The sequence below is a fragment of the Amphiura filiformis genome, chromosome 6 (genome assembly GCF_039555335.1).
Source record: "Amphiura filiformis chromosome 6, Afil_fr2py, whole genome shotgun sequence".
NCBI classification, from domain to species: domain Eukaryota; kingdom Metazoa; phylum Echinodermata; class Ophiuroidea; order Amphilepidida; family Amphiuridae; genus Amphiura; species Amphiura filiformis.
Genome location: NC_092633.1, coordinates 41695038 through 41721532, shown reverse-complemented (window position 1 = coordinate 41721532; position 26495 = coordinate 41695038). Strand labels below are relative to the sequence as shown.

Below are 26495 nucleotides of genomic sequence, written 5' to 3'. Positions count from 1 at the left end.
CAACTACGCATGCAATGAAGTGCGTAATTATTTCTTTTCATACACGCATGCTCGCAATTTTGAAATGCGAAAAACAAATGCACGCATGTTTAGCGAAAAACGCAATAGGCGCAGCATATACGCATGTAATGAAGTGCGCAAATTTCGCACGCAGTATTTCTAATTTCTCTTCAATGCATAGGTTGCATTGTCCTGAGTCACGTCTGTGTGTGTTTGATTTTTTCAAGATTTCCCAGTGGATAGAATAGTTACTTCCTTTTCTTTTAAGTTGCCATACATATTTTGAGAGTTCTGTTTCCTTCTCATATTTGTCATGTTTTTAAAAAAAAAAATTTTAAATAATTTTTAGAAATTTAATAATAACTGGCAATATAAGTCAAATTTTCATAGCTTTGCAATTTGAGGAGAGATCTGCAAAAACGTGCAATTCTGCATGATTTCTTACAATTACAATTCAAAGACTTGGCACAAATCTAAGCATTCAAAATGAAAGATATTAGAATATGTCTTTTTCAAAAATTGGAATGCATATCCTGAAATAAGTCTTAGTGCAAGTCTTGGACTTGATTGTCACTGCATACAAAAAACACCCAAAAAACATATGCCTTTGGCACTTATTTCCAAACATTTGCCAAATATTAAAATTGGATTTAATGCCAGTTAGAACTAACTAAAGGATTAGGATTTAGCTGGGTTTCATTTGGCAAGCAGGACAATATTTTGTTTATCCACAAAAATTAGAGCTGTATTTTCTGGAATCAGGAGTAGGATCTACTTACCAATAATAACAGAAATTCAATAGAATATTTTATTCCTGTCACTCTATTTGGGTAAGAAAAACAGGAATCAATTTAATTTGGAATGCAAATTATTAAAATTATATAAGTACTACTTGATTGATTTTGTTGGAATTGGACCTTTACATTTTGGAGATATTGTTCTTTGAATGAAGGATTTACAATCCAAATTTGTGGATGAGCTTCCCCTTTTTTTTTTGGCTATCCAATTACCCACTTTTTCTTGTAGAATTTAACCATCAAAATGCCATAAAATAATGAAAAAGCTTTCAAATTCTCTTATTCCTGAAAATAAATATCTGTTTAGTATTCGTAACAATGGCATAATATACAGCAGGCGGTGCCAGGCCATTTTGATGGGGGCAATACAATTTTAAACGCTCCCGCCCCCCACCGCCCCCCTTTTATCCTCGCGCAACGCGGGGGGGGGGGGTGTCTGAGGGGATGTGCCCCCTGATAATTTGGAAAAAATTTCAAAATGAAAGCACAAATGAAGCCATTTGATGCACCATTTTCACCCTTTTTTGGGTTATTTATTTGTTTTCCAAACACATATTTTTATGGATTTTCATTCACGGGCCGATTTTCGCCCGCTGGTTTTAGGCATGGACCTACTCAATTTTACATTTCTTACTTTTTTCCATGCTTTCACCTTTTCTTGAGATAACATTTCTTTCTTTTGACCATGTTTACCCATTTACCCCCCATTCCTTCCATATTGTCATCCTTACACAAAGGATCGGGCATTACAATTATTAGAGTGTATTTGCAAAGTCCCAGTTAATTAATATGCAAAGTTTAAGTCGCAACCAGTGACGTAGATTTCTTTTTGACATTTGGGGATAGGATTGGGAACAAAATTCTTGAAGTACCGTATAGTAAATCCAGCACCTTTTGGCAACCGAATAAGTTTATGGTACAAATGTACAAACGCACGAAAATATTGCGATATTGAAGCTAAACTGGTGGAAAAGTGAAATAAAGTCGTGCGAAGCGCGCACAAATTGGCAGGTGAGGCCATATGTGACTTTCAAGGGGGAAAATTTGGACCAAAATACAAAATCGGATGGCTTTTCTTTAACTAAAGAGTGTATCAAAATAAAAGTATACAATTCAAAAAATGCCACTAGATTAAAAAATATGAGGTATTTTTTCCAAATGCTACTTGCTTTGCACAACTGCATCACAAAAATAGTCATCAAGTCCTTATCGATGGCCACACACCAGTGATTTTACAGTTGTGGGAGGACAAGATGCTGATTCAGCTATCAACTAAATAATTTTTACCAAATACCTCATATACCGGTACTTTTTAATATAGTGGCAGTTTCCAAACTGTATACTTTATTTTATACACCCTGTATTGTGGCACTGATGAGTGAATTATAATTTACCTGTAATTCATATCTACACTTTTCCAATCAGTGCTTGTCCTCCTTTACCTCAAGGCCAAGAAACAAAGGCATCAATAGCAAGTATAGCCAAGGACTAATTAACTAAGATTTTAATAATTAACCTTCTATTGAAACACATCTTCCATCCTCATAATTTCACACCACTTCAATTGAAAAAACAACAACAATCACACATCCCCTTTTCAAGCATGTTCTTTTTGTAATTATCATTATTTTCTAACAATAACAAATTTTGAATAATTTGTGCCCTCCACAAACAGCTTATCATTAATATACAATAGAAGTCATAAAATTTGTTTTCAACCACTTTATATTTATAATAACATGTAAAAATAAATAAAACCTAGCAAAATATTACATTTTGACACTATGTATAATACATTCATCAGTAGAACTCTTAATTTCTGTTAAAGTATACACTTATATCACAATTCACAATGAAATAATACAGCTCCAGCCAGGGGGTTCTTTGTGGAAATAAAGGTATGGGGATGTGCAGCAGATTCGGTGCATTTTCAGCCATTTAGTTTAGACTGGTGCATTTTCAGCCATTTTGGTTTATTGATTGCCCATAATTTCATAAAAATTTGCTTTAAGATTCAAAGAACAGTGGTTTTTTTTTTGTAATTTCAACAAAAAAGTGCCAATTTTTCATTGCTTTTTAGCCAAATTTGCCTGTCTGTTTGTTGTCAAATTTTGTGTGAAGTTGGGTAGTTTTTTGGAGTCCCTGCCACAGATCCCCACCCAAAACAAAGTTGAGACTCCTCAGAGCTCAAGCAGTGACATAGCATGATTCATTTTATGGAGGGTACAACCATGATTGGGGTGGGGGGCATTTATTCAGGGTAATTTTTACACCGATAAATCCGGAAAAATAGTCAGGTGAGCTTAAAAATGACAAACTATGAATTTGGGATCAATGACTTCTGGTTCACTTCTGAGTTTACGATGTAATTTTCGTCAATAGTTTGTTCTGCTTACATAAGGCAAAAATTAATCGGCTTTTGTTACTGCGCGAGTCATTACAGTCCCAACTCATGCTCGCGTGCATCAGTCACGCATTACGCAACACACAAGTAGCGTAAGCATTGCGCCCAACTGCATGCATGCCATTCTATATCAATACACAGTGTTATGAGTCTTATTTTTCAACCTTATATAAACCGAACAAACTTTAACACCAATGTGAGGACCAAGGTAAGTTTACTTAAAAGCATGGAAATTGTTTGTTTCAGGGGAGCTAGGGGGCATTTATTTGATTAAATTTTTTTAAAGACGGGAGGGGCATTTATTAGAGGATAAGGCAGATGTGAAGATCCCCCACTTTTGACCTATATTACCTAAAACTGCATTTACAGCATTGAAAATGAAACACAAACATCAGAACCTACAAGCTTTATGGTTGCATGCGAGTTGCTTGAGTTAATGCTGAGAAGCAAATAACACCTTGCATCCCAGAATCAGGTGTATAGGTAGAAGATTGTTTCAGCAACGCCCAAGTTAATACAGCATCAGTATTATTCCCACAGCATTTCAGGGTATTTTCCATATTCGATAGGAACTATTCTAGTTGATATCCATTACACTTCAAATGAAGTCACCCACTCAGGTAACCCCATTTGTGGGAGATGAAGGCCATCCATAGGAATTATAACTGCAATAGCCCAATATGGCAGCCAAGGGTGGTTGGCAGAGAGTGCTAAAAATATTCCCTTGTTTTGACAAATGAAACAGCTAAATCGTAATCATTTACAGGGTGAGTCAAAAAAAGTGCAATAGAGAAAAGAATCCATTTTTATTTAAGAACCGAGTTGAACCTTTTAGGTAAAACATTTTATATATGGTATATCCATCAGTGACCTTGTGTGAAAAAGTTAAGGAATTAGCATTTACCGTTTTGTTTTTATGACACATTTTTATAGCGATACCCAATTTTAATGTTTGTCCAAGAGACATCTAAAATTTGAATGTCAGCCCACTCTGTGTAAGGTAGATTTGGAACAACTGCCATTTTCTTAACCTCATGGGCATTAAAATAAAATGGAGCACCCAAAGTGTTATTGCCCTTGGTCTTGTTTAAGGAGAAGAAACATTATTTGTTGTTATTTTCATTTTACCTTTACTTTAAAGATGTTTATTTTCTATCAAAAACATACAAATTTGTAGGCGGGTTTTTCAAATGTCAAAATGAAATGCGCGCAAATTGAAGTGGAGTGAATTACAAAATATCCAGTAAGTTGGACATATTGTGATTAAAAACACTGGAGTTGGAGTCGAGTGAGGTATGAAGGACTTAAAGCAATGTTAGAAAGTTTGTTTGAACAGAAAAAAAGAAATTAGAATAACACAAAAATCAACCTTATTTAAGTTATAGTCAATTTTAGAACTAGTGCCTTTACCGTGCACTGTGTGCTCTCATTCAAAATACATGGTATCTCGTGGACAAATAACTTAAATTGGGTATCGCAGCAAGCGGACTCGTCAAAATTAAACGGTAGTCGCGATTCACTTCATATTTTCACAGACGGTGGCCATTGAGTGTGGCATTTATAGAATATTTCAATATAGGGAAAGTTCGACTTGCTTCTTACATAAAAATCGATTCTTTGCTCTATTGCAGTTTTTTTGACTCACCCTGTAGTTAGTTCCAACTGGCAATAAGTCAAATTTTAACATTTTTTCATTTTTTTACCCATTTTATAAATACCTTAATGACAATTTTAATGACCACTGCTAGTTTCATAGTTTCTGCCATTTGCCGCAGAGCGGCGTGACGCTTCAACATGCTACTTGTACATTTCTGCAAACCGAGTGACACGCTACAGAGCGGTAGCGGCATGACTATGAAAGCAAATGTTGCTGCTCAGCACCAAAAATTGTTTCCTGTTTTCATACCTCTGAGTGACTTGAATTCAACTGGTAGTGATCTGCCACAGTGGTGGAATGATTGTAATATATTCACTTGCCGCAAGTCACTGCTAGCATTTCTGTTACGCCTGAGCAATGAAGCAACATCATTGTCAGAGTGGCAGGAAAGTATGAGACCAGCGTTATCCTTCACTTTTAGACAATTTATAAACAATTTTCACACTTTCATGGGATTACTGAATAAGGCCTTTTAGATTGCATGGTTACTTTGTTGCATTTTCTCTCTTTTCATTTTCTTGGGAGGGGGAAATGATAAAATTTTTCTTTGATGTATTTTTTGGCCTTAACTAAAGAGTCGCAACAACTATGGAAATATAAATGCAATTATTGGCTTCCTTGTTCCGTGACTTATTTCTTATAAGATCAATATTTTAATATTAAGAAGTACACCACAGTTTTTTAGCTAAAACCTGAGAAAAAACTGCTTCAATCATCCAACCTACAAGAAATATTAAAACTCATATCCAAATACTGAAGATAAACTCACAACTAATTATTTGTTGTAATTTCAAAAAGTATCTGAATTTAAATACTGGGTAAATAAACTATAGTTTGATCAGCTCGTAATAGGCGGTAAATGTTAGGCTTTTACCACTACGTCGAAAAGTAGACCCATGTTAAGAGTGCTAATAGTTGACCTGTCTGGTCTATATTTTGTTTCTTTAAAAGGAAAGTAGATGAAGGATAGGACTTGTATTAATAATTTGTGATACTTCTAGCGAGATGTCACAACAACATTCTCAAAATAAAAAATTCTGATATTAATCTGTGATGTTATAAGGCCCGCCGATTACGAGCTGATCAATTGTATAATGCCGATATTAGGAAAGATTATTTCACAGAATGCAGCTATAGATGTACGATCGTAGATATACATATAATTGACTGGTGGTCACAAAATACAAATGTTTATATATATTTGGTTCTATGCATATTGCAGAATACAAAACTGTTGAGAGTTTACAACCTCACTATTGTAATCCATATCCATCATAGAACATCTTTCAAATCCATTTCAAGTCACTATTGGTCCAAGACTACCCTGACCCAGAGGTGGGTGTAGATAAACTCGAGTCAGTTTTGTCTCCAGAGTATATTTCCCAATAGCATAGTCTCTTAACAATCTTGGTAGATGTTGCATCTTGGATCATTTCTTTGAGAGAGCTATTCCTGCTGTGACTAATCCAGCAAGACCAAGCACAGCACCACCGACTATAGCCATACCCATAATACCCTCTGTAACAAAAAAAAAAGAAAAGCAAAACAAATGGTTATTAGTTTGCATCACAGGTTAATAGAGATAACATTCAAATTATCAATAGTGATGGCCAATCCAGAGCATACACACATTCGTACAAGAGCCGTTTGTCAACACACTTGCAGCCCAACCGAGAAAAGGCATTCTGTGTGTTTCTGCTGGGCAAAGGTTGGCGAGTAATGCAGCATAGTTTAGAGTGTTACCGATTAATGTGCTCAGTGGAAACAGATCGTTTTGGAGTGATGCGGTGTGGACACCCGACAACTGTGATCCACATTTGGAAACACGTTCGGTGTGACAGTAGACTTCTCCGTAGTCCACTTGCCCATTTTGTATACTAGTATACTCTGGCTATTACATTTAAGCATAAAACTCTTGATTTGTATTAATTTGTGTGCAATTGATAGATTTTCACATCTGATCTTTTCAGTCACCGTACTCCTTCTGTTTGCTAGCTTCCCAAGTGGACTACTTACTTCCGATTGTGGTTAACTTGCTTAACACGGTTGTTTATGGATGAGATGTCCGATTTCTGGCCTACTAAAATTGGCCATGATGTAATGCATCTTTAAATGAATCTGGCTTGTGATTGGTTGCCCAGATCTCATTATGGTTTAAATCCTCCGGGCACGTGCCATTACCATGAACTACATCAAAATTCGACTATGGCATAGTCTAGTGTGACAGTTAATGGGTTACCGGAAGTCATCCTAGCAAGGTGAAGTTAGTGACAGTCATCATCATCATCATCATCATCAGCCCATATCATCCCACTGCTGGGTAAAAACCTCTCCTAAATTCTGCCAATTTCTCCTGTCTCCTGCAATTCCTGTCCAGGCTGTTGTTCCCAGGTAGCTGACCAGCTCAGCTCTCCATCTAGCTCGAGGTCTTCCTCTTTTCCTTATTCCATATAACGGTCGCCACTCTGTTGTGAGCTGACTCCATCTTCCATCTGTTATCCTGCTCAGATGTCCAGCCCACCTCCATTTAATTCTTTTTACTGTTAATACATCCTTTACTCTTGTTTGTTCACTAATCCAGCTGTTCTTTTTCAAGCCTAGTATACTCCAGCATCATCCTTTCCATACTTTGTTGTGTAGTCTGAAGTTTCCTTTCCATGTCTTTGTTTAAATGTCCAAGTTTCACTTCCATATGTTATGGCAGGTAAGATGCATTGATTAAAAAGTTTCCTTTTCAGACAATTTGGCATGTGCTTGTCTGTTAATATATCTTTGTGTCTACTGAAAGCTGCCCATCCTGCTTGTGTTTTTCTCTTTATTTCCTGCGACTGATTCTCATCTGGCCAAATCTCTTGTCCTAAGTAAGTGTATTTGGATACATGTTCTAGTGTTTCATTTCCAATTTTGATTTCCTTATTATCTGCATACATGTTGAACATGACCTTTGTTTTTGACATGTTCATTTTTAGCCCCACTTTCTTACTCTCATTGCTCAAATCAGTTAACATTTCTTCCAACTCGGCTGCATCTCCAGATATGATTACAATGTCATTTGCAAACCTTAGATGGTTTAATTTCTTTCCATTTACATTAATGCCTTTATCAATCTAGTTCAATCTTTTGAAGATTTCTTCTAGGGTTGCCAGTGACAGTAAATGAATGATAAGCGTGTGACACAGGACAACCTAAGGTCATGAAAACAAAATACAGTACTTACGCTCTAAACCAGATCACACAATAGTTTGCTGGTTAGAAAATCAGTGGTGGTTGACCATCAAACGGTTAATCTATTGGCGGGTGTTACCTGGTAAGAAATATGGTGTGCCCAGCGGAAACATGCAGATTGACCTCACTATAGTCTGTATATTTACCTCGAGTCACCGGCACAAGCTTTGAAGTTAAGCTTGTTCTGCGTTAGTTAGCGTTAATTGGTGAATGTATATATTTTTACGCATGTGCCGCATATGTACATGCAAGAAACCACGCTAAGCCAACACAGGACACGCTGAACTTCAAAGCTAGTGTTGGTGACTCGAGGTAGACATACAGACTATACCTAACATGAGGTGAACCAGCAAATAATGTCTATCCCTTCAAAGGTCTGAATGTAAACCCAGCTTCTATGTTGATTCAGATTTGGTGCACATTTACCTTTTTGCATTTTGCTTTTGATGAGTTTCTCTAGTTCTAGCCCTTGTCTATTAGTTGGTTCTATTTGTAGCAATCCGCGCACATATTTCAAAGCTCTGCTATAGTCCTGAAAAGAAGCACAAGAAAAAAAATTCTTTATTACATATATTCAGGGATAAAATGGGGATGGAAAAGACTTAAGTGTCCTTAAAATGACTAAAAATGGGACAAAAACTTGCGGATGAATATTTGGCTTTGCCCCCTCACACTAAAATCCTGGCTACGCTTAACATGACACAAAACTATACAGCACATGTCACTATATCTTATTACCAAATTTGAAGTTGATCAGTAATTGCATTTAAGCAGTATTGTGAATTAATGAAAATGTAGGCAAAATATGCAAATTTGCTCATTAATGCTCATAAATTAAATATGCAAATACCATGACATAAAAACATACAGCACATCAGGTCACCATATCCTACCACCAAACCAAGTTTGAAGTTGATCAGTTATTGCGTTGGAGCTGCACAGTGGATTCATGAATTTGCTTGCGCCCAGACAGCCAAACTGGCAACCATTTCTAGGATGATAACATATGGCCCACATAATGTGGGGGAATAAAGTAGGAAACAGAAAGCTCTTTCGCAATTGTTTAAAAAGTAAATTCACTACATTGCCGTGAAACAGAAATGGCTGGGTATTGGTCATTGTTGACATTGGCAATCCTTGCATGAGTGACTGTGATCCATGCATATGTTTTTACATAAAGGTGCACTATTTGTTGAGATAATTATATATGAGTTACTTGGTGACTAGTCTACTGTAGTAGACCTTTTTAATTTATCATCCCTGTTATCTGGCCATGGAAACGCCATCTATCCTGTTCTGATCCAACAGCTATATATCTTCAATGTTGATGGCTCACTCCAAAAACCGCTCTCCCCCTGAGAACCACCCCGCCCAAGCATGGTTCTCAGCGGGAGTGAGCCATTAACATTGAAGATTTAGCTCTTGGATCAGAACAGGATAGATGGCGCTTTCTTGGTTTCCATGGTCAGAGGGGGAAGGCCAGATAACAGTGATGAAAAATTAAATAGGGTCTACTAAAGTAGGCTACTCACTACTCAGTAACTACATGTTGCTAAGATTATAAAGACAGACATTTAATTATTACGATATGATCTCAGTTGAGCACTCAGTTCATCATTTCACAAACAAATTTTTTGAATTCAAATTCAATTCCAAATATAGGACTATGTTGTACCTTTTTACCACATTGACACAAAGTACAAAGACAATACACGTTGTCATCACAACATGACAAAACATGGTGGCCTTTCATTTCCATAACAAAAGGTAATGGTGGTAACAAAACATTTGTGACGACCTTTATGTTCCTGTCAAAGGACACACGTGGGAGACTTTCCCACAGGCATGTAAAAATATCCCAATCACCAGCATACCAAAAATAAGCACTGTCATCCAAACATTAACATGAAACACACCATGTCCAATCAACGAGGATGTTTTCTATGTGACTCAAATGAATAGAGTCAATGCTAAAATTACTTGGTTAAAGGAAGTACAGTGGTTCCGGATGTATGAGGATGGTGATTGGTGAATTTGCAGCAACTTTGTTCTCACTGCCGCTACCCCCAACCATAATCTTAACATTAACTTTACATGTAACCTTTATTCTTAACCCTCTAACCCTTATCCTAAACCCTCTAACCCTCATATGGTGGTGGCAGGGCTCAAAATAGTTTGGTTACATGGGCTATTTTTAACAGAATCTACAAAAAGTAGCCCTGTGTACAGTACTGTACAGTACTATTTGCTATATTGGCAAATATTTTTCATAGGGGATGTTTTGTGAAATTTGGGGATTAATTGTCCTGAGCCCCCCTGTGTTTTGAGTCCTGGTGGCAGCAGTGATCCTCCTAAGTTACCTACGTATATATTGTAAACACAATTAATCAAGATTTTGTTAGAAACCAACCAATTCTATACAGGAAATAATTGAATTGAGTCGATGATAAATTACTTTCACTGCTGAAAGGAAGTACGAAGTTCCCTAAGTATGAGGAGGAAGAAGTTCTTTCCTTGAATTTCCTTTATCTGTGTATATTTTAGTGCTGTTGTTGACATTATGTCGACAAAACAAATATCCCGACATGTTGACAAAAAATCAGAGAATGTCGACCCCACAAAAAGTTGGGTATAACTAGGAAGTGCCAAAAACCTTCAGGTTGCAGTGCTGCATTTTATTTTACAGAGTTTACTACTAATATGATCGCCTGAAGCCAATAGCTTTTTATATACACCAGATATTCAACCAAATTACAACAGATTTCTTTCAATTTGTGATAAATATGAACCAGTTTGAATGACTCCCGGTTGCACTAATGACCCGGATTTTAATTATTCTTAATTATTCTGATATGTCGACTTGCAAACATCCGGGGGCACTCAACTTAAATTTTGGCAGGGGCACCGAACTTTGGGAACTAAGAACTTGATTCGGGGGCAAAATAGGGGCTTGATGAACTGAACTTCAACACTTTTGTGGGGCTCTGTGAACTAAAATTGGGCAAAATTTATAGGCTTTGGCTCAATGAACTGGAGCATGATGCAAATGGGGATCTTAAGGAACTACTGGAGAGCCTGAAAAAGGGACCCTTGACCACTGCACATACCCGTACCACTTTTACATCTGAGTGACCCTGGTAACATCATTTATACAACAGCACTAGTATCTTGTAAACACAACTGAATTGAGTCAATGTTATATTACTCTCCTTTTTTTTAAAGGAAGTTCAGTAGTTCCAAAGTATGACAAAAAATACTTCCTACCTAGATTCAACTTGACCTGTGCACATTTCTCTTACAGGAAAGGATGTCATTAAATGTTTTCTTTTCCAGGAAAAATGGGACTTACTTTGACATATCCTTGGGTTTTGTTGTTTGTTTGGTTGTTAATCATGGTAATGAACAATTTGTTAATATTAGCATATTTTAACATATCCTTATGATGTTTGTTTGTTTGGTCAGTAAACATGGTATCAATTAACAACTTATTAATATTATTTCAACATGTTAACAAAAATTACAGGCAGCTGTCACGCCAAAAAATTGAGTCCAACCCTATCTGACTGAAAAAATAATAATTACTGTGGTTTCATTTGCACAACCACACCCGAATGATCTGAATGAAAAAAAAAGTTCGGAAAGTAGGCTGATGTGCCTCGTTTTTGTGATAGCAGTGTTTTCTGGATGGTTTTCTCAACATCTAATCATAAAGCACATACTCAACACATTTATCCATGCATAAAGAGATTGAAATTGTTACAATTCTGAAATTTGAGACACAGTTTTGAAATGCATTAACAATTTGGAAATTGGCTGCCTTTTATTAAATTTTGGGCTACTTGTTGAACACTCTTGCCACAGCCAAATTGCCACACAATGGCACTGAAAACCTTTGACAACACTGCCTTTGTGAAGTACCTACATCTTTTTGGAAAGAACACTTTGTGAAATTCCTCTGTACCAAATATATTTTAGTGTTACAGTTAAGGTTTGGGGCAGGGTTTGTTTGAGACCAAACCATAATCAGTTATGGGTTGGAGGTTAGGGTTAGTCTTTGGGTGAGTATGTGTATTCCAGGCTGATTCAGGAATGCTTTATCACAGTATTTATTTACTGCCTTGGTCACAAAAGCACATATGAAAATTGATGCCGGAAATCACTTTCTTGGATGTTTTTAGAATCTGAAAATGTGGTGGGAAAAAATTGCTCAAAACCAGCAGCCTGCCTACGGAAGCTCGAGGGTCAAAAACTCAACAAGAAGTTAAGCGGAATATTTTCAGGGAGACTTCATTCAGCAAAAGTAACATATCAAGGGGCTAGCACAAGAAGGACCTATTGCCAATAGCTGCCCTATAGACATTGGACAATTTTTGCATTCTATATGATACCGGGCAGCTATTGATGATGGGGCCTTCTTACGCTATCCCCTCGATATCTGAAACTCGAAGAGAAAATAACCTGTCTTCCGAATTTCCTACACTGCTAAACTACCTTAACCCCATGAGAACTACCTGCCGATTGGCCAAAAAGAAGCTTTCATTATCAATTGCACCAATCAGCAACATTGTTTGAATAATTTCACCATTCAAAAAAATTGGGGTGAATTATTTGCAAAACTCCATTCTGATTGGTGATTAAAAATGAAAATATCATGTAATTGACCAATCAGAGGCAATGTTAGATCGGCAGGTAGTGCTCAGGGGGTTAACATTCTCCATACTCACAAAACCCTTGACTCACCTTTAACCTATAATAACCAACCCCTAAATAAAACAGACAGTCCCTCTGAATCTGTTGTGAACCTCCTTGTAACTGTTGCTCTAGTAACACTGTCCCTTTCTTGATGTCATTGGGATAACGACTCCTTGTTAAGCACCATGCATACTGGAATTGGGCACGACTGGTGACCTTCCCTCTGGCTAGCTCAGCATTGTAAATCTGCTCAAATTTCTGTGTTTAAAAAGAAATGAATAAATATGCATACTGTTTAGTTAGTATAACTTGCAAAACCAAAGAACTTATGTTTTTATTCAAATTTGGACTACATGGAGAATGTAAACCTTCAGTCTGCATCTTCAGTGCAATAGTGGAATCTGTGTTAACATACCGATGTGAAGCCTGGATCACGACTACCAAACTACCTGGTATCTTAAGAGCTGGATGGCTGTTACACCCAAATCATAAGGACAGTGTACAGCATCCACTGGAAACAGTAAATAGGCCGCCGCTTTACTGGACAATGCTTCAGGAGTAAGAGTGAACATGTCACCACTCTGATCAATTAGACACCCAAACAGGAAAACCTGATATACCAAACTTATATGTAGATGAACTCTACACTGGACTAGAAGCATCTGACCTGGAAACTGTGATGCAGGACAGGAGGATATGGAGAGTTGTTGTATTTCAGGAAAACCACCTGAAATAAGCAAGCAAGTAAGCAAAACCAAGAACTTCCACATGACAAATCAAGAGGACTGAGAGCCAGAACTGGTCTGTCCACTTTAAGGGTATTTATATTTAATCCACCATTAACCAACGAAGTTGTTTTGGCTTTGTTGAATTACATGTATAAAGTGTGCTTGTGACAATAAACATCAATTTTGGCCAAAGATTCAAAGACATACATCTTAATCTATCAAAGTATTTCACAAGATCACCCAGTAAACATTCAATTGGTGTATTCCTGGGCGCTTTGAAAATTGAACGAGCTATTTGATTTTGGAGACGACACTCAAGTATTTAGCATCTCGATAGTGTGCCCAATAAAGACTTAGTTACCGGCCAGTTCCAAAAATTGCTTAACTACATGGCCTATGGAGACAACCAATCCTTTTGTGACATGTCCATTCACCCATATAATAATAAAAGCAAACAGATTTTGGAAGTAGAAAAGAAGCTAGTCCAGGCCTTGAAATAAGGGGCGCAAAAGAGCAAATTTGCGCCTGGTGATTGGCAAAATGCTCCTGCTTCTGTTGGAAAATTACACACAAAGACATAGACCAGGAGCAATTTATTGTTAAATTATAGTACAATTGCTCCTGGTTCCGAAATCCTTATTTCAAGGCTTGAGCTAGTCTTTTTATCTTTTCTGTTTCGGGAGCTCTATTGTTCAGAAACGAAAACGCAAGGGATTAAGTGAGGTGGTGTGTAATTAGACTTCATTATTACGTTTGGCACATCATGCTTCTCATTTCAAGAGGAAATAATAGGTGCTGTCAATCACACTTATGTCTGTCAATAAAGGTTGGATAAGTCAATTATATGCAACACTGGTGCTTCAAGTTGGCAATCTTACTCATGTCTCTCATTTAACTAGGCCTACATCAGGTCCGAACGCAAATTTGATGTCATTCTGGTCTATATTAGTGTGACATTTAAAAAAGGACCCCTCCCTCTTCTCCTCTCGCTTTCTTCTCTTTCTAGTCTGTCTGTCTCTCCCCCTCCCCAACACTCGCCTGTGTCATCTTTTGAATTACGTGGATATCTGAATTTTATTGGATGTTGTATTTCCTTTACCCTTCTCCCCCTCTCACTGTTTTAGCAGTAGGCCTATGATCAACGTGGAAAAATCTTCCTCTCTTCTGTCGATATCCTCTCCTCTCCTCCCCTCCACCCGATCGTCTCCTCGTCTCATCATCCCCACTCTCTCATTTCCCCTACTTCGCAATTTGCAATCTTTAACATGTTTAACAGCCTGGCCAATGAATGGCAAATATTTAAAATAGATTTGAGTCTCAAATATGATTTATTTTTGTGATGAGATAATCGCACATGGAATTTTAGAGGGATTTTGAGAGCAGTTCCACATAAAACAGCTGCTCTATCATGAGACTATACTGTTTTGGTTTTTAATTGATGCATTAAAAGTTGGCTGAAGATTTTTGATGAAAGTCAACCTTTGACAAGATGTAACTTTGCTACGGAAAGTGCTATGACAAAACGGTTTTCAGTTTTGGCTTTCTTTACTCAAGGGCTTTAATTTGATATATAAAATGATGTGGTTTGATGACAAATTTGAATTCCCCTTTCATACCTGCTTTGTAGTTACTTTGAGCTTATTTTAGAGTGGGTCAACTTATTTTGGTCTTACTTTTGAGTGTTTTGGTCCTACTTTTGAGTGTTTTTTATTGTCAGCCAAAGCTAATTCTCCATTCAAACTGGAAAATAAAAAGGACAATTTTTCCCATTTAAGACTGTGACAATGACAAGCCCAAAGACTTACAAAAACTAATTTCAAGTCATGCATTCTAATTTTTGGAAAACACTTAAATTCTGATCTTTTTCATACTCTGTTAGTCTAGACTCAAGATTTAGAATAATTAGACTTGTAAATTTTTAAAAACTAAAGGATTACGATTTAACCGTTTCATTTGTAAAATTTGGCAAAACAAGATATTATTTTTTTTAATTCCAAAAATATAGTGAGTGCTGTATTTTATTGGAATAGGGAGTACAACTTTGGACATGTAATGTACGGCAAAAGACACTATTACTGCCCCAACAATAAGTTAAGGGCCGTCAACTTGTCATTGTCAAAATTTAATATTGAAACAAAAATGTGCTCCGTTGATATATCTGCAAGAAATCCTCCTAGACCTAGCTAGGCATGATCACATTTTTAACATGTGAGAGCGGGCTTCATTAAGCTTCTTGTGCACCAGGTGGTGGTCACCGTGCATTCTCTAAATTCAGTAAATTTTCATCGTCAACCGTGTAATTGAATAGAATTATTTTGAAATTTTAAAATGCTTGAAATATCACAAACAAATAGGCCTATGTTAATAAATAATATAAATACAAGCTAAAACCGTTGGGGTTCGATAATGAACCCCACAAAACTAACCGATATGGAAAATGCCATACGGCCAGGCGGTTTCACAAGTTGCCGGCTGTTGTGCACCAAGATCCTGTCTTAACTGTGTAACTGTAATCCAATAGGAAAATGAAAACTCTAATCTGCATGAATTTTAGTAAAGCTGCATTTGAATAATATTTGATACTACAATGTACCCTTCTTCTTCTTCCGAAATAGTGTCAACTCCATTGACGAAGGCTCAGACACGCAGTGTGTGCAGCGGGCTAACTAGTCTAATTTGTTTAGGGCTTCTTTAAATGCTGCTGGTGATGGTGCTTTGATGACTGTTTCAGGTAGAAGATTCCACTCCCGGACAGGGTTCGATTTACTTTGAAAAACTTGCATAGCAATTTTTAGCGAAAATATTATTTAGGTGATGTTTTTATAATATTAGCATATGATATTTGTGCAGCAGGTTGTCCAAAATAGTGAGCATTTTGCTCCATGTCACAAGTTAATTCAAACCCTGCTCCCGGATAGTGCGAGGAAAGAAGCTGGTTCGGTGATAATCAGTACGGGAGTGTGGTGTGTGTGGTAGGCAAGTGTGTTTTCAAAGCGCGTTGGTGTGGTGACAGTGGATGTGACAAACTGACTGAGGTCAACAGCAACATGATTGTGATGAATTTTGTAGAACATTGAGAGTCTTGCAATCCATCTTCTTTCTGCCAGAGTAGGCCATGATAGAGTTTTGAGCATTGCAGTTATGCTGTCGGTGCGATGATATTTGTTTAATATTTGTTTAATGTGAATCTTGCTGCACGAGTGCACGTCGCTGGACCATCTTTTTTTTTTTTTTTTTTGGTAAGATGATCAGTATGAGGGTCCCAGACTATACTCTATCAAGTAGTGAAAGCCACATTTCATGAAACATTAGCGCATTTTTGTAAAATGGCCCTTCGTGCTCAAAAATTTAGCCATAAAAATTAAAAAACATACACACAATCACGCATGTTAAAGACATAGGAAGCCATTGATAATGCTGGGACACAAAATTTGGGGCATTCAGGCGAGCATACTTTTCCTCATAACATTGCCAATTGTAGGCCTACATGATTGACCCCTCATTTTTTAAGTTAAATGATTCTCTTTTTAATGAAAGCAATTTTAGATGAATTTATTAAATTTCAAAATTTTATGAACATAGCAATGTAGCGCTATAGGCATGATGTTGTAGGTTCCAGAATTGTGCATCGCATAGCATAGTAATGGGGGGGGGTAAACCCCGGGGGGTACTCAAGTTTGGTTTTGGTAGGGACGTGCCACTGAGATTTTGGAAGTAGACCCATAAATATACCAATTTTTTAAGAAATTTGGACCCATTGATATACCAAAAGTCAAAATTTTCGGCCGAATTTACCCAACATTGTCTTAGTTTTTACAAATTTTCCCAAAATTTTGGGAAAATTTTGAAATATTAGCTAGATTAAGGAAAAATTGGGCTGTTTTCCGAAAAAAATAGAGAAAATTTTGAAAAAAAAACCCATTCATATACCAAAATAGGCTTTGAAAAAGGGGTCATTGATATACCAGAAGGCTGAAAATGCTACTCATGTTTATGCACGCCCCGTATGGTCATTTGTACTGAGTACCCCGGGGAGTAAACTGTGCACGTAAAGCCCCCCCGGAGAGTAAACTGTGCACGTAAAGCCTGTGCGACAATACAAATTGAGGTACAGCATTACTAGTACAACAAGTCATACCTAGAATATTTTCTCAATTTGAATTAAATTATCCTTTCTAGGTATGACTGATTTTACTGTAAAATTTGTGTCAATTCCCAATGTCACGATATATGCACCACATTTTGTAGGCTCCAATTGCATTGCCGATTTATACATCTATGATAGATAGACAGAGGGTAAGGCAGACTGCAATAACTTAGGCCTTATAGTATAGCAGTGTGTAGTACCGCTCTGCTATTCAATAAGCCCAATCGCCATTCTAACTTCCGGTTTTTGAGAGCAGTTTTAGGACACTTTGACCTCTTGACATATCGGGAAAATTTACGTAATTATTATTAATTTTCTTATTATTGTCACAATTGTGATCATTAAAAATACCAAATAATTAATTTATAAAACACTAATATTTTTTATATTTGTTTTAAATATTGTAAAACATTTTGGATTATATTTTGTACATACAAAAACCCAATATTCCTGAATTTTCTGAAAGGTCAAAGGACAAAGTGTCCTAAAACTGCAAAAACTGTCCTACAATGCATTGCAAACTTCCAATGCCGATTGGGCTTATTGCGTGGTGCATGGGTTTCTTGTATTTTACGTGTAAAATGCCTATACGGTGATCCACCCAAAAAACAAAACCATCGTATAGATCCCTGTACTAAATCATTTATCAATGATACCTGTACCGAGATAACCCTACAGGGTGATGAGTACAGTACTTAAGCAGAAGTACAAGTTAACCCTGCCGAATTCGTCATGTTCGTCATGCTTCCGGGGATGTGCCAATGTTTCCACATAAATTTCACACTTAAATCAACCGATTTTACTAGATTTTTATACTCGTGTGAAATTAACGAATTCCAGGATTCAATTTATAAATGAAATTAGTTTAAAAAATCACCTTTAACTCTTCAATAGGAATAGTTTCTTCTACTATCGACTCCATTTCCCACTGCAACTTCAGCAAAGCAGATCAAAAACAAAAAGGTCATCGCACTTCCAGCTTTTAAGAAACGGTTGTCCTAAATTTGTATGTGTAAATAACATTTTATCATAAATTTAACGGATTAAAATCAAATTAATTATCTCAGATATAGTGATGCAATATTTTCTATTAAAACCGCTGTAATTGCAGGTTTTGAAAACAATAATCTAAGAGTTACCATGGTTACATACTACTTTAGGGAAATCAATCAATTAGCGCGAGACGTACTAGAAACTGGAAACAAGTTACATAGAGGAGCTATTATTGATTTGTGATTACAACCCATACAAACTGCGCAGCAATGAAAATAGCTGCTGTTTTACATTTTTATTTGTTTACTTTCTTGAATCAGCAGCTGTTTTGGGTCCCATTCAGGATCCGGCTCCAAATATTGAATTCCATTGCTTCACCTCAAGCAGAAATGAATTGGGTAACTCAGCCAAAGTTTACAATGACACGCTGTGTGACTGCTACACGCCACAGTGATGACTAACAACTTTGTGAGCTAAGAAAAGCTGAAAATATGTGAAGGCGACTGGGTTCATTAGGAGGTGTGTCGTGTTTCTAAAGGTGGGGTTATTTCCTAACGAGTCATCAATCCCCCACCCATTTCCGGTTCGGTGGTGCACTGATTTTTTTAACTTTTTTTCTGCGCTGAATTTACTGCCCGAGTTACTGCCGCAAACTGGCATGTCCTGCGCGTGACATCGGCTCATCATCTCGCGGCAATAGCCCCATAAAAATACTGGATTTACTGGAACTGGTATCTGATGATAATGATGGTATGACGAAATTGTGCAATAAAATACACCGGCGCGGCGGTACACGGTGACCACACTCCTTCTCGGATCCATATGTTCCGTCATTGGATGAGTGACTCCTACTGCAAACAAGGTACTGGTGGGCCACTTTTTTTTAAGGACAACCAATTGTGACTTGTCTCTATTTCCGTCGACAACAACAACAAGTGTCATTCCCGTTTTTGGTAAGTCATTGTTCATCATGTTTATTGCCAATATATTAATACCAAGTTCAAGTTGTAAACCTATATAACTATCCTGAGGTTGTTGTGGTCTACTCAGTATTAAAGTTTTAGTGGTGTTGGTGTACTCCAAACTAGTCTTGTGTTGTTGGAGCATTGAAATATCAAAAGCACTGACTTTTCGGCTGTAATATACATGTAAATGTAAGTACAAAATGTAATTTCAATGATTTTATAAATGTAAAGGCAATGTTTTTTTATGGTCTCAGTTTAAAAAAATATTTCTAAAAAGGTTTCATGTAAGCTTTTTAAAGCTTAAATATGAAACCTCAATTTTAGAAATATTTTTGTTATTAAAATACTTGAAAATAAAATTGTTAAGAAAAAAAATCTTTTGAAAAAGTTTGTCATTCATTTTTTGTTTAGTTGCATGATGAGTTTTCCACTTGTGACTTGTGCTGAATTTATTTGCCACTGCCAGCAATTTTTGCCAAAGCTCACTACCATTCGCAAGATGTGAACTATGTGATGTAACAGGCCTTGTCTGGGTGTCAAGATGTGAGGATTCAGTAATCCTGGGGGTAAAAGGAGGAAGCCCCTTATGAGAAGTCTTGCCCCCTCTTGCCCGCTTCATTCATCATTCATAATCATCCCCAGATCGTACACATTTCATATTACAATTATTGGCATGTACATTTATGGATACTTACATCCAAATTTTCAAAAGTGTTTAAAATTTTCTTTTTTTTCCCCTCTTTTTCTCTTCTTCTTTCTTCATGAAAAATGCATTAAAATGAGTACAAACAAGCCTAGTTCAGTGGTTCTCAAAACTTGGGACTTTTTATGTTGATCCTAACATTTGCCATAAATGGTCAAGTGCCAACTTGTATTCAAGAGCCCTGATATCGCTGATTACACTTTGTACGTGTGGAATTGTAAATGAACTCTGATGAACTGTCAGAGATTTGATATAGACATTAATTGTTGTAATATCAATAATTACCTAATGATCCTTATCAGTTTCACAACTTGTCATTTGACTGAGATATTGTGTCTCAATTTGGTTTCGAAACAAAAATGGCTAAATGTCTCATTCTGATATTTTTTTTATCTACATGTACATGTACAGTACAATGCATTCAATATGTGTCATTCTGTATCATGCATGATGACCGGGTGTAACAATGTCCTTAGCCAGTATATAATTTTTTACACACATTTTATTGGTAAATTGTATATGATAAAGACCTTTGAACTTTTTGGTTTCTTTTTTTAATTTTATTTATTTATTTTTTATTTTTTTACACAAAAAAAAATAAGAAAAAAAAGTCTAGGGTCGGGCTTATTTTTAGGGTCAGTCGGGTTACGCCAATTAAACAATTATTTTTTTAGGCCTAAGTTATTGCAGTCTGCCTTACCCTCTGCAATCTGTTCAACTGGTCTCTTAATCTGTATCTGTCTGTTTATTTAGTATTACGGTACTAAATTAGTACACGGTAGTAAACATCTCAAAAAAAGTAGCTAACCCCCCTTAAATAATGGCCATTATTCAAAAACGGGTGATTGTATTACAAATCCGTAAAATGCGTTATTCAAAAACGGGTGATTGTATTACAAATCCGTAAAATGCGTTGGAAGCAGAATTTATTTCTGCGCATTTTGACACCTCATTTGTAGCATTTGTCTAAATATTGACGTCACAGCGTACATTTAAATCAATGTAACCCAAGATTTGAAAATTTGTATTCAGTTATGGAAGGAAATCTGTGTAATGAAATCTGAATGTTTTTGTATTGTATGTAAGTGCAACTTTCAAATCTTGACCTCACTACGTTACATTGACCGGTGTTTTATTGTTTTCTAGGCTATCGTATAAAATGAGGTGTCAAAATGTGCAGAAATAAATTCTGCTTCCAACGCATTTTACAGATTTGTAATACAATAGCCCGCTTTTTGAATAATGGCCACTATTTATGGGGGGGGGTTTGCTTTTTTTTGAGATGTTTATAATGTGCATGTATGGGTACATGTATGTATCATGCATTTATTCAACATGTTCAATGTATTGTATAAAAAGGAAGTAACACAATTTCATTTTGTACAGCCAAGTTGATTTAGTTTCCAATTTTCTTATTTTCTTCTTCTTTTTAAACAGCCCACAGTATGGTATAGCAATGAAGGATTCTTGGGTATCAGAGACTATGTTGCAAGAGGCCTCTTTAGCCATGGAATTTCCAGCAAGTCCTGCCAGTCAGTTCAACAACTCAGCCGCCGAATCTCCCCCAAAGAAGTCCACCGAATTACCAATAAATGCTACGCAAACTGAAGAGAAGTCTTGCCACGTAGTCAAGAAACATTCAGAAATAGCAGAGAATCAACCTCCAAATCAAAATATATTTTGTGAAAATCAGCCCATGGATACGTCTGAAAATGAATGTAATGATGATGAAGAACAAATTGTACCACAGATTGTTGCCAGTTGCCCAACATCACAACAGAACATGCCCGAAGATATGATGGTCGATGGCGATGAACATAGAGAGGCGGCTAATGTGAGTTCCAGGATTATGAATTTAGGGTTGAAAGATTTACTGAATGAAAGTGATCACAAACATGGGGGAAAAGATTTGGTAAAAGCACCAGTGTCTTCCAATCAAGTGAATGTAATTGCTAACACGTCTACCTCATATCAACATAAAAACAGCACAGTAATAGGTAACCAGTGGTATGGATTCCCTAGACAAGAACACATCATTTTTGGACCTTTAGCTCGATCAAGCGCATCATTCCCAAACACCCAATCGTCATCATCCATATCCCAATCACAATTCAAGGAGCGTGCTGGTTCTCCGGTAATAACCCACAAGAAATTTGACTATCAAAAGACCTTAAACTTATCAAACTCAAATGCACCACTAAATTTATGCAAACGAAGTCCATCATCACAGAGTGATAAACCCAGTCGTCAAGAAGAAGAAGAATCAACTCCCATAGATCTCACAAAGAAAAGTACAAATAAAGAGAGCGATGTCCAATGCCCGTTACAGAATCCAACAAGCAAATATGAACGCGTGGCCCGCCTCTTAAACGGAACCAAGACTTTTTATTAGGAAGGAGTATGCGGACTCCCGTCACATCGGGTTCAAATCAGACATGGATCATTATACACCCCCTAGAATGTCAAGTTTCCTTCTGCCAAGAGCATCGTCATGCAGTCCAAGTGGTTCTTCGGATCACAGTTCAAGCAGTGCTATCAGTTCAGTGGAACAGCTGAGATCCGATCCAGAAAGCTTAGTCACACAAGATATAAAACCAACCCCTGAAATGCTACATGTATCAAGCTTACATGATAACATCAATATGGTGCCATCACCACTGAGTATGGGTGACAGAGACGTTCAACAGATGCCAATAATACCACGTTTTGATCCTGCCCAATTAAATGAATATTACATGCAGCAATTTGCAACAAAATTAGAGGGCGGTATTTACGCAATGCCCATGGCCAATTTTGGAGGTTTTACCACAACCATGTGTCACCCTCAACCATCTAGCCCTTCAGCAAAAGGCAAAAATGGCAAACCAGATAAAATGTTCATCTGTCAAGAATGCGGTGCCGTTTTCAAACACCGCCACCATGTAGTGCGCCACATGCGATCTCACAGCGGAGAGAGACCTTTCAGATGTGAAGAATGTGGCGCCACTTTTGCGCGAAAATGTATTTTGACGAATCACAAAAGAACCCATACTGGAGAGAAACCTTTTATCTGTACGGAATGCGGCGATACATTTAGTCGTAAGCATCACCTGGTGATACACAGACGCACCCATACAGGAGAGAAACCTTACCGATGTGGACAATGTGGGGCCGCTTTTGCACGCTCGCATCACCTTAACCGTCATCGTAAGACTCATGTCAAAATTGATACCCTCGATTACCCACAATTCCCTGCTGGTCTTCCTTTACATCATATGCAAGGATTGCCCACCATGTTGCCAATTTTGTCTCCGAGTTTGTTTCCAAAAACATCCTCTGCGTCTGCAGAAATGCATGCAGATGCTTTCAAAGACAAAGTGCCACATCGTCAGCAAGAGCTCCAGGAGCACATTCAAGGGGATATAGGAGAAACAAGCAAAAGTGAATCAGAAGAACCAAGTTCTTGTAGTAATAACGTTGAAGTAAGTAACAGTTTTGGTGCTAAAGATCCTGCCAGTAAAAACTAAACTTTATAACATTGTATTTATAAAAATCAGTCTTTGTAAGATAGATTTATATTTTGTATATATATATATATTATAAAAAGAGCAGACCAAAAATTGATTAATATTCAGAAACAATTATGATAATTTATAAAAATATGAATTCATTATTGGTATTCTTTGTGAGTAGTCATCTTTTTAAGTAACATTGATTTATTCAAAAATATTGTATTTAAAACATGGACAAATAAAATAAAGAACAGATATATGGAAAATACATGTAGAATTGTTCTCTTGATCAAACACAATCCATGTGGTGTTAGCAGTGGCGGCACCAGGAATTTTTTCAGGGGGTTGGGAAGTGAATCTCAAGGGAGGGGGGGATAAAAATCAACAAAATTGCACAGCAAAAAGTGAAAATGTTTGTAATGTGAATATTCCCCACCATGTTCCATGGGTATTTGAAACAATTCAGTTTTAAAACAAAAATATCACAATTTCTTTTATATTTAAATCAAAAGTATGTGCTAGCATAATTATATCATTGTAAATATCAAAGATCTTCTCTGTAAATTATATATAAATATATATACAGGGAATTCTTTTTGATATTTTTATGCCTCCACCGCGAGGCATACTGTTTTTGCAATGTCCGTCCTTCCGTCCATCCGTCCTTCCGTCCGGATGCTTCCGTCCGGATGCCATATCTCGGGCATGGATGGGCGGATTGACTTCAGATTTTCAGGATAGGTGGGTCATGGTCAAAAACTCTGGCTACTTTTTTTTTGGTGAGGTTCAAGGTCATATACTGAGGTAAAAGGTCATTTGAGGTCAGGGGGCTCATGTTCCTTATTTACCTCTTTTCTCAGAGACTAGGGGTTGCATGTTCCTCAAACTTGGTGGGTGGGTGCATCTTGACCCCAGGCAGAACAAGTTTGTATTGGTTAGTGGGTCAAGGTCACCTGAGGTCATGCAGGGGTCATTTGAGGTCAAATGAGCAAAAACTGTCATATGGCCATGAAACTTGGTAGGTATAGTCCACATTTAGAGCCGAATTTTCAGAAGGTCATTTTGGGGTCACCCAGGGTCATCTGAGGTCAAGTTAGTAAAAACTGTCGTATGGGAATGAAACTTGGTGGGTACAGTCAACATTTAGAGCCAAATTTTTGGAAGGTCATTTTGGGGTCACCAGGGGTCATCTGAGGTCAAATTAGTTTGAACTATCATATAGGCATGAAACTTGGTGAGTACAGTCACATTTAGAGACGAATTTTTGGAGGTCATTTTGGGGTCACCCAGGGGTCATCTGAGGTCAAATTAGTAAAACTATCATATGGGCATGAAACTTGGTGAGTACAGTCACATTTAGAGCCACATTTTTGGGAGGTCATTTTGGGGTCACCCAGGGGTCATCTGAGGTCAAATTAGTAAAAACTGTCATACGTACATGAAACTTAGTGGGTACAGTCAACATTTAGAGCCAAATATTTGGAAGGTCATTTTGGGGTCATCCGGGGTCACCCAGCTTTGTATCAACTTGTGAGTACGTGCCACATCACTCCCTTTGGTGGAGGCATCACGGTCGACGCTTTGCGTCGAAAACCGCGACATCCGAGAACCGCGGTCCATCTAGTTGTAGCTAAAGTCAGTATGTAGTTTGAAACATAAAATCTATGCAATATACTTTGTTCTTCCAAGATATGCTTTATCATGTAATACAGTTTACTGTAATTTTCACAGTGGCTTTATTTTCAACCAGATTTCACACATCTGGTTGGAAACACATTTATATAAAGATGAGTAAAATATATGTTATATATATGATGTAGAATTACATTACATTTCGTAACAAAACACAAAAAAAGAACAATTTCCAAACCTTGCACATTGCAAAAATATCTGTTGGTGAAAATAATGGTTTATCACAGTACGGTAAATTTGTAAATTATTACCTGTTTAATACCAGTAGTTCATATTTCATGCAAGCTCATTTTCATACATCATATACATGTATTCTTTCACTTTAAGTCAGACATATATCCTTAATCCAAATTAAAGACACTACTTGTACAAAATGTAGCTATCTGTGATTCTCCAAATCCAAAAGTCTAAGAAAATTCAAACTCATATTTGTGCATTTTTGCAGTAAATATTCTCAGCAAGTGTCAGAAAGCAATATTTACAATTTGACATTTTGTTTTAGTCAATGTTGGAGATACAATGTAATGTATATACAGACACTTAAGGTGGATTATGAGGCTATTTCTGGAAATTAGGAAATGCTCTGAGCATGTTTTAAACAGATTAATTGAGTAGAGCAAAAGTACACTGATCAATATGCCTTTGTTTTGAAGCAAATCGGACATACGGTTTTCATAATATATCAATTTATATTTTCTTTGTATTTTATTGTTTTTATCAATAATCCATAAAGTAATCAGCTAAATAAATAGAAAGGCTCATTAATATGTATTTTTTGCCAATAATGTGCCACAAATCCATGCATAAATGTTCAGGGTACTTTTATTTTGCATACTTTTGTCTTGAAACTTGGTCAAAGTGTTTCTAATATGTTCCAATGTTATATATAGTCTAACCACCTTCTAATATGCATAATTAGCATTTATGCTCATTAATTATGCAATTGAGTGGAGGTTCACATCTTCACTGCACTCTTGTTTTCTTCCCTTCAATATTTCATT

General features: G+C 36.9%; 3 protein-coding genes across 3 annotated transcripts; 2 read left to right on the top strand and 1 right to left on the bottom strand.

Moving 5' to 3' along the window:
• Positions 1-1377: 1377 nt before the first annotated feature.
• LOC140155421 (mitochondrial fission 1 protein-like) lies at positions 1378-18667 on the bottom strand. Its single transcript, XM_072178266.1, has 4 exons — positions 18528-18667; positions 12824-13033; positions 8510-8615; positions 1378-6376 (listed from the first exon to the last, which is right to left on the bottom strand). Exons 1-4 carry the CDS (start codon positions 18570-18572, stop codon positions 6288-6290), a joined length of 450 nt encoding a protein of 149 aa, XP_072034367.1. The 5' UTR covers positions 18573-18667; the 3' UTR covers positions 1378-6287.
• A 949-nt stretch (positions 18668-19616) lies between these two features.
• On the top strand, positions 19617-22703 carry LOC140154536 (uncharacterized). The gene is made up of 2 exons (XM_072177105.1): positions 19617-19797; positions 21749-22703. Exon 2 carries the CDS (start codon positions 21768-21770, stop codon positions 22701-22703), a length of 936 nt encoding a protein of 311 aa, XP_072033206.1. The 5' UTR covers positions 19617-19797; positions 21749-21767.
• Positions 22682-24403, top strand: LOC140155420 (uncharacterized). The gene has a single exon (XM_072178265.1). It carries the CDS (start codon positions 22747-22749, stop codon positions 23815-23817), a length of 1071 nt encoding a protein of 356 aa, XP_072034366.1. The 5' UTR covers positions 22682-22746; the 3' UTR covers positions 23818-24403.
• The last annotated feature ends 2092 nt before the right edge of the window (positions 24404-26495 follow it).